The 18516-nt window shown below is 41.6% G+C and overlaps 1 protein-coding gene across 1 annotated transcript; it reads left to right on the forward strand.

Annotated features, from left to right (window-relative positions):
• The first annotated feature begins 8122 nt into the window (after positions 1-8122).
• Positions 8123-8985, forward strand: LOC131694663 (uncharacterized). Its single transcript, XM_058983146.1, has 2 exons — positions 8123-8376; positions 8736-8985. The coding sequence occupies exons 1-2, from the start codon at positions 8123-8125 to the stop codon at positions 8983-8985; spliced, it is 504 nt and encodes a 167-aa protein (XP_058839129.1).
• The last annotated feature ends 9531 nt before the right edge of the window (positions 8986-18516 follow it).

The raw sequence follows: 18516 nt of genomic DNA on the forward strand, positions 1-18516 counted from the left end.
CGGGCAGCACGTCGACTTCGCGTCTTATACCATTATCTGGTTGTGTTGGGTTCGCAGGTGCACCGTCAGATTGTAGGATTGAGTGAACCCTCGGTCGCAGTATTCGCACACGTACGGAGTTTTCCCGGGTGTGCAACCTGACGTGTATCTTCAGCGTTATCGATTGAGTGAATGTTTTCGAACAGTGGGGACACATTTGAAGGGCTTTTCACCTGTAACAGTAAACAGTATATAATTGAAATTTACAGAAAAGAAAATAAGTAAAACCTTAACCTACTCGTGTGCCATCGAATGTGCGTCGTCATCAGGTACTTGTCCGCAAACTCTTTATTACAATATGGCCATCGGTTCCGAATGGGTAATGAACGATCCTTCTTTAGCGGCAAACCATCAGATCCCTTTTCTCCCTTTCGAACTACTTTGTTTCATCTTACGATCCGGATCCATAAATCGACGAAAACGCTCTGCAAATCGCCCATTTCAACTTTTTCCTCTCCCAACCCTCTAGTAACGTGAATCTTCCCATTCTCTCCCTTGATGCGCATTTCGGTTTTTGGTTCCAAAGGAAAATGTTTAATTCATCAGCATCTTCCACTGCATTTTCGATATCTGATCGCTCATCGTCCGCGTCCTCGTGTACTAACTCTGGATCCACTTTGTAGTCAACTTCTCCCGCGCCAGGCCGAATCTGAAAGCAGCTTTCGGAAATAATTAGCTGCTGTATGAGAGTTCGGCGGCGTTTGCAACATGTAATGTAGTTAGATTGCACTAGCGAGGCAATGGAAAAATTTGGCATCGTCAGGGTGCACCTGATTTGTTCCTTTCGTTCTTCCGTAACGGCAAGCACGCGCTGAAAGAGTGCTCTACATAGGCCAGCGCAGAAACCACACCTGTCGGAGCTGTGGGAGGAATGTGGCCACTTAACTGTAAATGTGAGAAAGTACATAAACAAGTGAGCGATAAATGCAACTAAAATCCATACCGTGTTCATCGCCGTTTTGTATGTCCAACAATACAAGAGGATTAAATATTTTTCAAATTCCCGTTCTAATCATTTTTTGTTCAATTGAAGTCTGCCTAAACTTTTTTGGGGTAGACCTTGTCGCTGTAGAGTTCTATGCAATTCCTTTCACACACACTAATTGGGGTTTTGATTTTCTCCAGCTGACATATATAAAACTCAGCCAATTTAAACGTTCGAAATAGCTCGCCTGAAGTATTTATAATGGTGTTGAAATGCTCTGTGTCGCTGTAAAACTTATTCAGGAGACATACTGTGTAGATATCGACGTTTAAAATACGCACACCAAGATCTCGCAATTTTATACTACCGCCCTCCCCTTAAGCCCAGGAGTGGTTTATTTTCCTCCCAATCCAAACGTCAAAATTTCACAGTACCAATGCAGCTGGATAAGTCTATACCGGTTGGTCAGGTTCCATCATAAAAAAAAAATCCGACCGAAAAGCTATTTTCGATTTGTTTTCTTCCACCTGTGACTGGTGGAAGAAAACAAATTGTTAAACACACAAATGCAGTTACAGATTGCCAAGTACTCTATAAAATGAAAACAAATAAAATGAAAATTTCAATCATATATGGACAGCATGCTTTGATCGAACAGCGCTTCCAAATTAATTTTTCTTCTACAATTCGACCTGTCAACACGAATGGTGAACAAATTTGATAGCGTGGTGAGTCATAAAATGATTACCCTTTTGTATGGGACCTTGGCGTATTTAATTTGTATTTGATCACACTGTGCATAATCACGAACAAAGGAGTGCGATATAATTGCTTCGACCATTCATACACGCAGAAATTTTTTTTTTTTAAATAAACAAATTTTGGTTTTAAATAACAATTTTCCCGTTTTATATAGTGACAAACAAGATTCAGGTTTGATTCAATCAATACTGTTGGTTGAAATTACCAACTAATTCATTTGTTGGCTTTTCAGTAGTTTCAACAAATATTTCGTTTGCAACAACAAAATCATGTTAAGTTTAACCGAACAAACAAGTTTGAAGGAACAAAAACAAATCTTTTGTATCAACCAAAGGAGAGAACAACTCAAATTTAGTTGAAATTAAACAAAGATTCTGTTGGTTTTTAACAAAGGGATCAGTTAGATCTAACAAATTTTATTTTGATTCAACAATGTTTCTATTTAAAATGTAAACAGAAGTATTTGTTGGACTAAACCAAATACATGCTTTTGAAAAACGCCCATTTCAGTTTGAAACAGTCATTCGCCACGTTTTAGATTCAACAAAACGTTTTGTTGACTCAAAAGGCCTGATTTTTCTGCGTTTAAAAATAAAACAAATTTTCTGGAAAATCATTTGGCATCCCTGCGCTAACACAAATATTTCAAATGTTTGCACAAAAGAGATTATAACTACTAGAGGGAGCAAAGCGCTACTGTCTCCATGTATTCACGGACTGAAACATGGGGTCTCGCTCTAGCATATTGTATCCCATTACTTTGACATGTGTGTATCCGGGGCAATATGTGTCAAACTAATGAGCCTAGCATATGTAAGAGCGAGATGATAAATTTTCAGTGTTTACAGCGACATGCGACCTCTAGTAGTTATAATCTCTTTTGTTTGCACTCTTGAAAATTCATGAAGTTCAAACAGCACAAAAATTTTTTCGCATGGCGATTTGTTTGACGTATACGCCGGTTTGACTATATTTGACAAACAGTGTACTGATCCATCAAACTTGTTTTATTTTGTTTGTCAAACAATATTAGGCGTAACGTCCGGTAACGCATCAATGCAAATATTTGATGAAAAAAGTTTGTTAAACAGTTGATCTCGTGTACTGGCCTTGTCAAATTTGTTTGTCAAACACGTTTATTTGATCAAATTTTGCTTCATCAAATATTTCACGTTATGACAAACAGTGTACTGGTAGCTTTAGTTTGTAGTTAGATTATAGTTTTTTAGTCTGTGCGATGTAATATTTTTAATCGAAGACAATACACAACTAGGGGCAGATCACTCTAAGAATGTATAACAAATTTGTATCAAATTGAAAAAAATGCATTTAAAAATGCAAAAATTGCATCAGCTTTGCACTGCCCCGCAGAAAAGTTTGTTTAACAAACGTCCTATGCTGATCCACTTTATTCGACGTTTTGTTAAATGTAGGGTTAGTTTTTCTGTAGGGTTTTGACGTCTTACACGCAACGCAAACAACATTGCACGCAACGCAAAAACATTGCACGCAACGCAAAATACATTATGAATTTCTATTTTGATGGAAATAAATGCATTTAATTTCGCTGATTTTTAAAAATGCATCACAAGTGATCTGCCCCTTGATACACAATCAATCAATGAATCAATCTTTGTTGATGTTGAAAAAAAAACTCGTGAAAACATTTTTCCTCAAATACTGTACTGCTAAAAACAAAATTTATTCTTATAAATAGCCCTGAAATCTGACAAAATTTTGTATAATATCGACGAACTTTCGCAAACGCATATCGGTCAGAGTTGGCGAATTTTTGTCAGAGTTAAGATAAATGTTTTGTTTTTGTTGAGAAGAGCAATTTATTTGTTTAGTTATGAATACAGTCGTGATTCGCTGGTTGGGCCACAGCCTTGTCCAACTAACGAATTTGATTCGCTAGTTGGACCAACTGACAAATGTCAAAAACTCTCCAAAGGAGATGTTGGTAGTGTAAATGCATCTGTTCATATCTCTAAATATTGTCAGATTGATTGTCAAAGTAAATTTGACACGAGATTTTGACGTTCTGACGATGCTTTTTAGTTGGACAATGGTCCAACCCAGCGAGCAAATTTTCTGGCAGAGACCGCTCTGCTAGATTTTTGTAAGTCTTGGTTTGGCAGCCCTGTCAGATTTCTGCGCGCATCCTGTCTATAGATACTACATTCATAGTTAGGCGGACTCAAAAACCGGAAAACTGGCAGCTCTTATTTCAGGAAGAAAACACTGGCATCCCATGCAAATGTTCAAGCTCTAGCTTAACAGTTTTATTGTTGACGATGTTAGTAAGAACTTTGCATGTACGAATAGCAATACGAATTTGAAGATATGATGTGGTTTCATATTTTTGCGAACATCTCCTGGTGATACACAAAAAATATTGTTTATTTTTGTTTCTCTACGCTCGATAACACAAGGAGAGTAAAATAATCATCACCATAATCACAATACCTTTTCCATATACATCCGAAAAGAACATGTTATGTGACGTCATGCTCGATTGGCTCCGGCATTTGACATGTTCGATTGGCTCCGCTCAGTGTCTCCGCCTAACTATGAATATAGTAACTATAATCCTGTCGGGTTAGTTGAGCTAGGGCGAACTCGGTTTCGCTCGAGTTTTCTGGCAAATTTTTATAGGAACCGAGCAAAACCCTGGCATAACTCGGACATAAACTGTGCAAAGATCCTGGCAATTCCTACCTGGCAGAATTTAGCACGAATCGAGCAAAACATCTGACAAAGATGTGGCAGGAAGCGTACAGAGATCTTGGCCGTACATTTCTGACTGAATTCTGGATAAAAGTGAGCAGCATCGGTTGGTTTAGCCGCTTCTGTCAGAAACGGTTGTTGCATTTGAGCGAATTCGTTTCCAGAATTTTCGCACAAATCGCGCAAAATGCTCGCAGAAACTCTGCCAGCATCAATTTCGCTTTGCTCAACTTTTGCTAACTTTCTGCTTGTCACGCTGACCGGGAACTAGCGGAGGTCCAACTAAAAAGCAGTCCACTTAAAAAGTGTCCAACCAGCGAATCACGACTGTATATAGTTTCTATGTCACTGTTAGGTGGATATAATCAGTAATATCCTCGCAAATATTTCATGAGTTGAATAAAAATAACTTTGCACCAAAAAAAAAAAATCTTTTATGTTTCAACTGTTCAGCGAGGGTGAATACCACCCTAACCTCACCATCGGAGCGAAGCATTCAACCGAAGAGAATCCCCATTCATTTGGGCAAGAACCATCATCAAATCGAGAATCCCACGTGCTACACACACCGCCCTCTCTGTCTCTCAGCTGTTGAACCAACGCAACAACCACCACCCGTTCAGAGCAGCGCGTTAAGGCGCTTGTCGCATTTGTGGGTGATCCGTCAAAGTATGTTTTATTTTTTCTCCAGTCGTACTACCTCGTCTCGTCAGTTAGTCAGTCAGCCATCCAGCCAGTCAGTCAGTCAGTTGGTCACAAGCGGCTGATCGAATGGGACGTAAATTCGGTTCAAGTTATTTCCCTGTTTCCAAATATTTAGGCCCTGACTTCTTTTAGCAGCATCGGCGGCGGTTCCCCTTCCCTTCCAGCAAGCATGTGCGCAGTGATGATGATGATAATAATAATAATAACCGACAGTGTATAGTCGTGATGTGGTTTGTCTAGTTGTCGGTCGGTTCCGTGTGCCCATCATTAGCAGCTTCAGTGAGTGACTAATCGCCGAGAATCCGTTGAACTCAAGGTCGCAGAGCAGAAATTTGAACGAGTCACACGCGCCAGTCAATCTAATTGGCTTCACCACTATACGGTAATTTTAATTCTAAGCATGTCATTTTTTCCTTGGTTGCTTTGATTATTATGGTGTCATTTGAAAGATTTTTCGGGTAATCGAGTTACGTCGACGATTTCCACCACCTTTGGTCAATATATAAGTAGGTACTCAAACAACAGCCTGTGCTTATCAGCAGCCCAACTAAACGGAAATGGGGTTTACTTACACTCCGTCATATCGTGATACCGTTTATGAGGAGGACTAGGCTGTACCTTTCCAGCTACGAAACGAGCACACCTGTGTTTGTACAACGATATTTCCACATGTTGTTGGCTTTCGCCGGTCGGTTGGCGTCGTCGTCGTCGTCATCGTCGGTGTTCCCGGGTCTGGTGACATATTCCGCATAAAACGAGCAGCATCAAGCACCACCAGCAGTAAGCAACTCGGGATAAGCTTCGTTCGTGTAGGCGATAAAAGTGTGCGCGTCTTACGTCAGAATGTAAACATCAGAATGCGGTTCGAGGAAAACTGTTTGCTGGACGCTTCTACAGATATAACGAATGGCGAAGAAGTTTCGGAGAGCAGGGACAATACTGGATATTGTGTGCTTCTAGGCATAAAAATAAACTATTTTTGTTTAATTTCGGCTATTGGTAGACGAATCTGCTGTTTATGGGGAGTGAACGTGTGATGCATGTGTGTGGGGCCCACTGAAAGTCCCATTTCTAGCTGCGTTGGGCGGATGAGTGGATTGAATTTGATACAAATTGTGAAACGAATATGAGAATGTATTTTTAAACAGTTTTTGTTTGAGGGAGAAACTGATTCAGTTTTGTATGGAGCCACTGCTATGTTTCATGTTTTATACCAGTTACTGATGAGATGAATTCGAAAACCCGGTGTTTTCAAGTTTGGTGTAGTGCCCTTTATGGACAAATTGGTCTAAACCAATTTGTTTTCCTGCATGTAACAAGTACATATCTGAGACTGGCATGTTGATGAAACTTTAAATAAATATTCTCTAGATGCACAGAGAGATATGATTAGTGCACGCAGTTTTCCACTGTGCGTGGTGATCAATTTCGTCGTCAATTGCAGCATGGATAATTTTAACGTGGATGCCATTCAGTCTTCCTCTTCTTTCGTTATCGTATACGCCCAGCTCGTCAACACTGGGGTATGGTCTGAAAATCTTGCTCGCTTTTAGCGCTTATGGATTACAATTTCGATGGAAACCCTTACAGGATTCTGGTCATCTCACGATTCTTGAATCCTACTCAGAATTCGGATGGTATGCTGCTAAGGATTCCGATGGATTCTGGTAGTATCCTAACATAGTTGCTGTCATCTTTTGCTCGATTCTAAAGGAAAGGTTCTCAGAGTTCTGATGGAATCCTACTCAAGGTGGGATTCTGCTTAAGATTATAATATGCTCATGATTCTAATAGGAGAATGATCATGTTTCCAAAGAAATCTTACCAAACATTCTGACGGAAATCTTGCTCGAATTCTAGCCGGAATTCTTTTCAGTATTTTGACGTGACCTGGCTTGTTCCAACACTAACCCCTTCAACATTGTGGGGGAATCCTGCTCAAAAATTTGATGATGATGCTAGCTAGCTCTTGCAAGCCTGCTCAGAAATCGGATGGCAATTTTATCAGGATTCGAATGGAGCAGATTAACTTCAAAATAACCGAATTCCATCAAGTTCTTGAGAACGATTACATTAAAAGCCTGAGTAGAAATTCGCCAGAATTCTGAAAAGATTGTTTGTTAGAATTCGTGGCAGGGCTGAACCGAACTCCTGAAAAAGGATTCCATTAGAAACGTTTGATGGGTTCTCTGAAAAACCTGAGCAAGCTTTCGCCAGAAATTAGACATAGATTCTAAAAGACAGCTAGGTAGCTTGACAAACCTTGGTGATATTGCAACAGAGAGATTCCGAAAACGACTTTGAACGGTCCGAACTCTGACAAATGACATTCTATGTATGTATTAAAAGAGGTGTAAATGTCGTATAATATTAAATGGTTCAATATGCCATGGCAGACGTAGCCGAAACCTGTATCTAGAATAGATGCTAGCCTGTGCCATGCGAGCACCGGTAGTACTTTTCGCTGCAGAAGTTCAGGAACTCGCGTGATCGGTTGGTGGCTGATCGACGAAAGAATGTGCAGGTTGAGGATCAAGGGCCGTTTCTTCAACATCAGCATAATAAACGTTCACAGCTCTCACTCCGGAAGCACCGATAATGACAAAGACGGTTTCTATGCGCAGCTCGAACGAGAATACGACCACTGCCCAAGCCACGACGTCAAGATCATCATTGGGGACTTAATCGCTCAGGTAGGCCAGGAGGAGGAATTCAGACCGACGATTGGAAAGTTCAGCGCTCACCAGCTGCCGAATAAGAACGGCCTTCGACTCATTGATTTCGCCGCCTCCAAGTAGCACCTTCTTCCAGCGCAGCCTCCCTTATCGTTACACCTGGAGATCACCACTACAGACGGAATCGCAAATCGACCACGTTCTGATCGATGGACGGCACTTCTCCGACATTATCGACGTCAGGACCTATCGTGTCGCTAACATCGACTCTGACCACTACCTGGTGATGGTTAAATTGCGCCCAAAACTATCCGTCAATAATCATGTACGGTACCGACGGCCGCCTCGGTACGATCTGGAGCGACTGAAGCAACCAGATGTCGCCACTGCCTGCGCGCAGCACGTCGAGGCAGCGTTACCGGACGAGGAAGAGCTCGACGTGGCCCCTCTTGAGGACTGCTGCAGAACAGTAAAAGCAGCCATCAACAACGTAGCTAAGGACATTGTCGGGTACGAGGAACGGAGACGACGGAACGATTGGTTCGACGAGGAGTGCAGAGCGGTTTTGGAGGAGAAGAATGCAGCGCGAGCGGTCATGCTGCAGCATGGAACCCGACAGAATGTGGAACGATACAAACAGAAGCGGAGGCAGCAGACACGCCTCTTCCGGGAGAAAAAAAAACGCCGCCTGGAAGAAGCGGAGTGCGAGGAAATGGAACAGCTGTGCCGTTCTCAAGATACACGGAAGTTCTACCAGAAGCTCGACGCATCCCGCAAAGGATTCATGCCGCAAGCCGAAATATGTAGGGATAAGGACGGGAGCCTGCTGACGGACACCTGAACGGCGAGGAGAATGTAGGTACAGATGACCAAGGCAACGGAGGATTTGACTACGTCAGTGCAGTTGAGGACGGGAATGAACCAGCTCCCACGTTGAGGGAAGCTAAGGATGCCATCGAACAGCTCAAGAACAATAAAGCAGCTGGCAAAGATGGTATCGCAGCAGAACTCATCAAGTTGGGCCCGGAAAAGTTGGCCACTTGTCTGCACCGGTTAGTAGTTAGGAGCTGGGAAACCGAACAGCTACCGGAGGAGTTGAAAGAAGGGGTGATCTGTCCCTTTCACAAGAAAGGCGACCATTTGGAGTGAGAACTTCCGAGCGATCACCATTTCGAATGCCGCCTGCACAGTGCTATCCCAGATCATCTTCCGTCGTCTATCACCTAAAGTAAATGAGTTCGTGGGAAGTTATCAAGCCGGCTTCATCGATGGCCGGTTGAAAACGGACCAGATCTTCACCGTACGGCAAATCCTCCAGAAATGCCGTGAATACCAGGTCCCTGTTCATCGACTTCAAGGCGACATACGACAGTATCGACCGCGTAGAGCTATGGAAAATCATGGACGAAAACAGCTTTCCCGGGAAGCTGACTCGACTGATCAAAGCAACGGTGGACGGTGTACAAAACAGCGTAAGGATTTCGGGTGAACTTTCCAGTCCATTCGAATCTCGACGGGGACTGAGACAAGGTGATGGACTCTCGTGTCTACTATTCAACATCGCTCTGGAAGGTGTGATGCGACGAGCCGTGCTCTACAGCCGGGGCACGATTTTCACGAAATCCAGCCAATTAGTATGCTTCGCGGACGACATGGTCATTATCGCCCGAACATTTGGAACGGTGGCAGACCTGTACACCCGCCTGAAACGCGAAGCAGCGAAGGTCGGGCTGGTGGTAAATGCGTCCAAAACAAAGTATATGCTGGTAGGCGGAACCGAAAACGACAGGATCCGGCTAGGAAACATCGTTACGATCGACGGGGATACTTTCGAGGTAGTGGAGGATTTTGTCTACCTAGGATCCTTATTAACGGCTGACAATAACGTGAGACGTGAAATCCGAAGACGCATCATCAGTGGAAGTCGGGCCTACTATGTGCTCCAGAAGAAACTGCGGTCAAGAAAGATTCACCCCCGCACCAAATGCACCATGTACAAAACGCTTATAAGACCGGTGGTTCTCTACGGGCACGAGACTTGGACCATGCTCGAGGAGGACCTGCAAGCGCTAGGTGTTTTCGAGCGACGGGTGCTAAGGACGATCTTCGGCGGTGCTCAAAATAGAAATTTCATATATACCGTAAACCGGGGTGACATTGATCACTTTTCGAAGTAATCATTGCATATTTTTAGATGCAACACATTTTTTTCAAGTTTAATATTTTTAAAACATGTACTGTTATAAGGAGAACAAGATTGGATGGTTTTACCTAAAATTGTCCGCTTACAGCTATTTTTCCAAAAATGATTTCAAGTTGATGTCCGTTTTCGTATTCTGGGGTGACTTTGATAACCTGCATGTTCACCCACATTATGTTATTGATGTCAATGTTTTTCATTCAAATGTTTGTTTAAACTAATTCTGGAAAGATACTCATTGTTAAATAGATGTTATTGTGCCTTGCAGGATAATCGCTCAATATGCGATTATATGAAAGCTCAATTGAGATAGGCGCGTGACAGCCGCCTATATAAATTTATAGGCAGCTTTTTCCTTGAAGCTTTCGAAAAGCATACAGCTTGCAGAAAAATAAAGCTCCACTGTAATCTGCTTGCGGAGCAACTGCGGCTATATTTGATGCGCCTTTCAGACGCCCGCAATGTGAGATTTTATTATAAGCGCGACAATAATTGGTATTATACAAAGTATTCAATGTACTGTAAAATTCGAGTAACCAGAATTCGTATAATTTGTGTCCAACTAGAATAAAAGATTCTGAAAACCTTTAAAACTGCTAAAATTGTTTTATTTCAGTGCTTTATCAATGTACAAAATGTTTCATCCATTTTAACACGTTGGAATATTGAACAATAAAAAAAAGTTGCGAGTTTTAGCTTAAAATTTTTTTGATATAATGGCCCACTAGTTTCACAAAAAATTGTATTTAAAATAAACAAACTCTTAAAAGTAAATTTGGTCCATCCCACTCTAAAAGAAAATAAATTCTCGTTTGTAATTTATTACTCTTGCTCAAATCTGAGATTTATTTGTTTTATAAAAAATAGACACTTTATGAAGCTTCATAAAAAGAAGGTAAAGGCAAATTTCGGTTTTTTTTGTAGTTTTTGTACCCAAAAATCGAACAAAATACTCAAAAAGTATAACAAACCAGTATTTCATAAGTTTAGAGTAAAAATCATTTCAAACTAAAATGATTCGGTAGACTATTCTGGTTTAATAAGCGATCTACGAAAAAAGTTTCGAGTGATCAAAGTCACCCCGATGATCAAAGTCACCCCGTTTACGGTACGTCTTTATTTTATTGAGCAAAGGGTCAAAAATCTGCGAACAGACCCTGATCTTATCACTCAGGGAGTTGGGTTGACGAAAGGTCGACCTATTAGAAAATCAGCCCAATAACACCTAAGTGGTTTACTTGAACTACATCTCCTTATGCCACCGGGCCGCTGAATGTGACTACTTCAGAGGAGTGTTGTGCTCAGGCAGTTACTTATTCCTAGCTATTACTGCTAGTTCACTGATTTCCTTCCCGATCGTAACTGTGCTGTGCACATCGTTTGTGCTAGTCGAATGCCGCACGTAAGTAATCTGACGGCAATTCGACGGCATCCCACTGCGCCGCTTGGGACCAGCAATTCCATTCGCCGGGACCCTATTACTATTCCAGGGCATTCGTTCTTGCAGCACGATGTCCGCTGTTTTCCTAGCTATCCCTTCATCCGCATGCGAACCGATAGTATACCGAGGTCAGTCAGTGGACCATGACTTCCGCTACGCTGATGTTCCGACGATCCAAAACCAGTGCTTTATCTCACTCCCCGCATCTAGTCTCTGGTGATGGACTTAGATTACACCGATGGAGAGTTCCTCGACGAGAACGCTCTGAACAGTCTCCTTGTATATCGCGTATTCCTCCGCACGTAGCATTGCACATCCTCCGACAGAATGATGCAGATGGGGACCGTTATGTATGCGCTCGCGAACACGAACAGTCATTAGGCGAAACGTGCTCGTCAACTTCATCCGGGAACACTATACTTCAGCATTGAGGATGATCCATAACACAGCGTTCGTTGTGCTCGCCGCTTTCTCACACATATAGTCGACGTAGCTATTGAAATTTAACCAATCGTCGGCCATCACACCAAGGCGCTTCAGCGCATGCATCGGTGGAATTGAGCTTTCACCGACGCTGATCCCGACGCTCTGTTTTTTTATAGTTGTTGACCAACACTAGCTCCGTCTTGTGGTGAACCAGCTGCACCTGCGCAGCTCCACGGCGATAGCCATTCATCTGCTGTTAAACGCATTCTTCACTCCAATCTACCGCCTTTTCGAAATCCAAACTGCTTCTGCGATAGTTTTCCTTTTCAGCGTAGTTCGTCATCCTGCTGATTATGACCCTTTCAGAAGTTTGCCAAGAGTATTCATCAGGCATATAGGCCGATACGAAGCTGCATCTCCTGGTGGCTTCCCTAATTTCGTGCCGTCTTCCCGATCTTCCATCTATCTGGGAAGTAACCTTCGTCCTGGCATTTCTATAGCATTGTTCTGAACATGTCCGGAAATGCTAGTATCGCGGTCTTCAGTACCATGTTGGGAATATCATCCGGACAGTCTGCATCGACGTAGGTTTAGGCGGCCATGCCGTTGGGTCGTGCTTCGGGAAGAGACTCCCTACAATAGTCTTCAATTTGTCAGAGCACTTTCTAGCTGACGTTGTTGGATCCTTAATCTTCGCCAAAACGACACTGGAAGCTCCTTACAGGGCGAACACGAAATTATTGCGACAATGTCATGCTAATTTTCTTATAATGTTTAAAATCAAACCAAAATTTTAGGGTAGTTTTAAACATATATTTACTTCAAAAATTAAAAGAAAAGTTAATCGATGGAGCCTTGAGTGTAACGCATTTTCGCTTGATGCCCTCCATCAAAGTCTTTACAGTGTCATCTGGTACCAGTTTCCCAGTTTTTTTTCCATTTTCTTAACATGTCCTTCTCGTCTTTGACTGTCTTCTTGCTCTTTCGAAGGTCCCGCTTCACCATTGCCCAGTACTGCTCCACCGGGCGCAGCTCCGGACAATTTGGCGGATTCATGTCCTTAGGAACAAAATGGACAGAATTGGCCTCATACCACTCCAGGACACTTTTAGAATAGTGGCATAATGCCAAATCTGGCCAAAATAGCGGGGCTTCGTCGTGCTGCTGCAAGAACGGCAAAAGGCGCTTCTCGAGGCACTCAGATTTGTAGATCTCGCCATTTACTGTGCCCTTTGTCACGAAAGGCTCACTCCTCAGTCCGCAAGAGCAGATGGCCTGCCAAATGAGATATTTGGAGGCGAACTTCGACATTTTCTTCTTCTTAAATTTGTCGTCCACATAGAACTTGCTCTTGCCGGTGAAAAACTCCAACCCCGGAATTTGCTTAAAATCGGCTTTTATATACGTTTCGTGGTCCATCACACAGCAGCCATATTTTGTCAGCATCTTCTCGTAGAGCTTCCGTGCCCGAGTTTTAGCCGTCGATTGTTGCCGCTCATCGCGGTTTGGGAAGTTCTGTACCTTGTATGTATGTAGTCCAGCTCTCTTCTTTGCTTTCTGGACGTAGCTCTGCGACATGGCGATCTTTTTAGCCAAATCACGGCTTGAGACGTTGGGATTTGCTTTAATCATCCGCTTCACCTTTCCCTGCGTCTTTTTGTTCTCCGGTCCCGGTTTTTACTTCCAGCTCCTTTGCCGTGGTCCAACCGCTCCTGGAACCGCTTCAACACTCTGGAGACGGTTGAATGGTGAATGTTCAACATTTTTCCCAACTGCCGGTGCGACAGGTGAGGAAATTCCAGGTGTTTGGAAAGAATTCGTTCTCTCGACTCGCGTTGGTTCACCTCCATTTTCGTTGAATCGAAAAACACGACTTCGAGTTTGACAGCATATAAACAATACACATCAATGAGTAAGTGTGCAAAATTTGTTCGATTTTTACTCAATGGTAAAAAAGTTATGCCCTGTTGAATGTGTCGCAATAATTTCGTGTTCGCCCTTTATATCCGGTGGGCAATCTCAGCACTAGCTCACGTTTAAAAGCCCTGCCCGTCCGGAATATCACGTTATGCTCTTCTCTGCCTGCCTCTGATCTTACTCTCTGAACGCGTCATCTGGCTCTTAGACAGGCAGCACGGAGGGTGCTGAGACTTTCGTTCCAAGAATACTCATGACCGCCGGTTGTTCCTCAGTTCCAATTACCTCAAAATTTTAAACCCTCGCTAGTGATGTCTGCTCAAAGTGCTTGGGCCCTTTGGAGCATAACAGCTACAGATTGATACAACGTTGATCTTCGCGATCATGAAGCCTTTGTGTGTGTGTGTGTGCTATTCACCACCTCTTGGACAGGGAATCGCCTCACTACTTGAATTTACGCCATCCCTGCACTATACACCACCCTGTTACCGTTATCGGGAGGTACACGATACGGCTCTGTAATTATTGCAACGTTGCACTTCGTTTCTGTTTTCGACTGCCACAAGAGCTGCTGTACTATGTCGAAACGATTGAGATTAACATGCAGCTGATTCCACAAGCCACTTAGCTCCGGTTTATGTATGTCATTTAGCTCCCAGCTTCGTCACGATCTACTCAGGTGGTCCCCGGCGGTGAACTAACCTTACTCCGACTGAGAGTTCCTCAGCGGCGGAATTTCTCCCGATACCGATTTACGTTTCCTCTAGCAGCGGTGGAATTTCTCTCGGCCCCAATGTCCGTTTAGTGAGCCAATTAGCTCCCAGCTTTGTAACGATGTACTCAGATAGTCCCCAGTGGTGAGTCTACGCTACTCCGAATGTCAATTCCCCAGCAGTAAATTTCTCCCAATACCGATGCTCAGTTTCGTGAGCCATTTAGTTGCCTGCTTCGTCGTTATCCACTTGATTTAGTTCCCGGCGGTGAACCCGACTAGCCTATTCAACGGCTCAACTGATTGGTGCCGAGGTCGGCCGCCAATTTTCACTACAAGTAAATTATAAAATATTCTCAGATGACTTTTTCAAAAAAAAACTTAGAGAATTCTGATTAAAACATTAACCACATTTTTGACAAACATATATAATTTTTCAATGCATAAAATATTTCAGGGCTCTGGTTTGTCCCCAAAACACCCAACGCAATAGCTCAAATGGTAGTGCAATAATTGAGTACTCGAGATTTCGTTGCATTCAACCACAGAGAACAGACATATAAGCTAGAACAAACTATCCCGAAAAAACATTTAATTGAAAACCCGTTGAAAATCACCATCGCATACAGGTTTGCAGGCGTGCGTCACCATTGTATCCAAGTTTGCGTACCAGTCCCGTATAGCGATCGCTTGTTGATCGAAGCGCCAGCCAGTGGCAAGCTGCTACTTGCTGTTGTCATTTCAAAGCGACAGTTTTATTTTTTACACAAGTTGAACACTTTACATGTATGTCAGTTCTCAGTGATTCAACTGCGACCATTGCACCGTTTGTAGGCAATTTTTATTATATTAGTTCTTAAGTTCGAACCCTAGACGTTCATGCCTATTTATACGCAAATAGTGTCGCACTTTCTCAAATTCAAAATAGGTCTTTACCCAAAATTAAAAAAAAAATCTTAAAGCTCAGAATATATCGTCAAGACTTTTACATAACTCATAGAAATACGCCGTTAATTGCATATGCATTCCACATTAACACAATGTAAATCATTGGTATTTCGAAAGACTAGCATACTGCATATTCACCTGATTTGATGCGATGAGAATATGATGATAAATTGCATTAATGCAAGCAAGTTTATTAATGGCGATTTCGCTTGAACCTGAAACTGAGTCAGGTTCTAACCCCAACTGCTGTCAGTTCATACATTTTGACAGCAGTTGGGGTTAGGAACTGACTCAGTTTCGCCTCAAACGAAAACCACATAACTTTTTCGGAACAAAGTGCAGCACGAAATCCTGGAGTAGGTCTACAATCCAAATCTAGCCAAACGTGTCAAATGGTCCTAAATGAAAATGACCGTTTCTCTTTGTTTACTTTCTCTTTCGCTAATAACTCGCCCGTTTATACGTTTGTTAATTAACTCTTAGCATAATATGCTAGTCAATATCAGCGTTTTTCGATATATCCTGAAACAACATTGAAAAGTTTTATGCTGACGCCGTAATAATCGAAGGAGAAAGTAAACAAAGATAGGCTCTCATTTGCACTTAGGAGCAGCGTTGCCAACATTTTTTTCAAAAAAACTGGAATCTTTCTAGAAAAAAAACTGGAAAAAAAACTGGATGCTCGAAAAAACCTACTATACTCTTGTTATGTTTAAGTCAACGATTCAATGAACGTAATTTTAAGTAAACACGTATGTTCCAAACCTTTTATTGAAAATTTGAGTCAGTTTTTGATATTGTTGTCCAAATTTTAAAAAATATTAGAACATCTGACTTTGACTGTAATTCTAATAGTTACAGTCGAATTTTACTGTTTTGAAGATTTTCAATCTACACAAAATCCACAAAATCGTAAATTTAAGACCCTTTACTAAACTTGAGAATGCGCTTAATCCTTTCTTACGATACTATAGCAACTAGCTGCGAATACAACAAATGTTCATGTAAATATTTGACACAATGTACTGTCACCTTTATGTTTGAGTAAAATTCATTTGAAATCGTATCAAAATGTACATTCTTGTACCGTTTTACTCACAAGTAGTATAAAAAGAGTTCAGGTCACGGTGGATTTAAATCTTATTCTGCGGCACTCTGCATCATCCCATCGCTTGCTTGAAAATTCTGTGAATCGAGTTACAATTTGTGAGAAAGAAAACTAAATAAATGAATATTAAAAAAAACTGGATAAAACTGGCTAAAATTTCAAAAAACTGGAAGATTTTTCCGATTGTCTGTTTGACTGGATGTTGTAAAAAAAACTGGAAGAATCCAGTTTAAACTGGAAGGTTGGCATCGCTGCTTAGGAGCATGTTTGTCGAGAAATGTTGATGAAAAATGAGCTAGTGTCAAAATATGGTATTCCCAGTAAACGAAAAGGCGGCTGGGTAGGTAGGCGATCGGTAGGCTATTGCGACTTTGTTCTATGCTATCCGCCGTAACTTCCCGTTTATTTTAAACGTAGTGTGGGATGCTATGCAAAGTTTGACATAGATGCCACTAGTACTCAAAAAAAACCTAGGGTTATTGCCGAAATCCTAGAAATAAGTCAAACCCAGTAATCCCGAAATACATATTTAATACAAAAAATCTCAATATGGCAGGAAACAGTACACTAAGATAAATATGGTTTAGTTCTGTCCATTAAGAGTAGGCTGCAGAACTCATCGAAACAGAAGGTCAAGTTGCACTGACCTTACTTTGATTTGATATTATGTGTTTGTATTGTTTTGAGGGTACCGTTCTTTGGGTTGCTTGTTTTTCGCTAACCGTTGCTCATAGAAGCACGACGAAAGTAAGAATTTCTACTTGTTCCGCAAATATCTTTGAATTCAACGCAATGACATAGTTCCAATCAATTTCAAAAAGCTTTTTGACATTAACTGTAGCTTGCATTAATTACAATCGATTGATGTATAAATATGTATATATCTACGCTTTGAATTCAAAGTTATAGGCTGAGTAAATGTTTACTACGCCGCATACACCACGGCCATCATTCATTATCATTTGATAACGCGATAAAAGTTCCGACAGCCATGTTGGTCCATGCGAGTTCACGGTAACGCAAGCTGCTTACGCCTTCAATCCGTTGTTGGAAATCTGCACGCGGTGGCGTTCGGCATGTACTAAGTTAGTTACAAATGGCGGACCATTTTTATTTTTTGGCGGCCTGCTGTTAAGTAAAGTGGGATCAAATAGGTCAGTTTTCTTTGGCGAGCTTGTGAGATGGTATTTGATCACTGACTTTGACAAACAAGCATTCGTTGGAAAGGTTATACATCTGGCAACATTTTGACAATGATGGCTTTATACATGGCTAAATATTTTTCAAGCTAAATCCAGTAAGGCAAAGATACTATTTTGGGTGTTTTTAAAATCTGGGGGTACGATAGCTCCCTATATTCGAGGCTGAATTAAACAATATACACTAGACTGTCTAGAAAAAAAATAAATTTTTGAAAGCTCAATCGGCCCACCCCTGAGTCGATTTCTAGTCCCACCAGGAGTACTTGCTCCAAATTTGAAGCAAATCGGACAAGTCTAGCTACCGGACCAACGCTCCCGAAGTTTGCATGGGATTTTTTGACAATTTACATGGAGAAAACCCACTATCTCGCATTTTCACCGCTAGGTGGCACTGTGTGCATCGTATTATCAATGCAAGTGAAATTAAGAAATATAATTTAATTGTCTATAACTTTGTCGAAGATTGCTAGTCAATCCGACTTTGTTAAAAGAAGCTATTAAACTTTTAACGAAGTGATGTCTGACTCAGTTTTTCATGGGGCCTACACACAGAAAAAAAATGTTGGCAAAAAAAAGAGTTTTTCACTCTTAGCAAAAAAAACCAACGCATACTCTTAGTTTGAAAATAAAACTTTTATTTTGAATACTATTCTTCATTAGCTTAAAAGGAAAACTTTTATTTTGATTATTATTCTTGATTAATTTAAAAGTTTTACTTTCAACCTG

The sequence above is a fragment of the Topomyia yanbarensis genome, chromosome 1, assembly GCF_030247195.1.
Source record: "Topomyia yanbarensis strain Yona2022 chromosome 1, ASM3024719v1, whole genome shotgun sequence".
Lineage (NCBI taxonomy): Eukaryota > Metazoa > Arthropoda > Insecta > Diptera > Culicidae > Topomyia > Topomyia yanbarensis.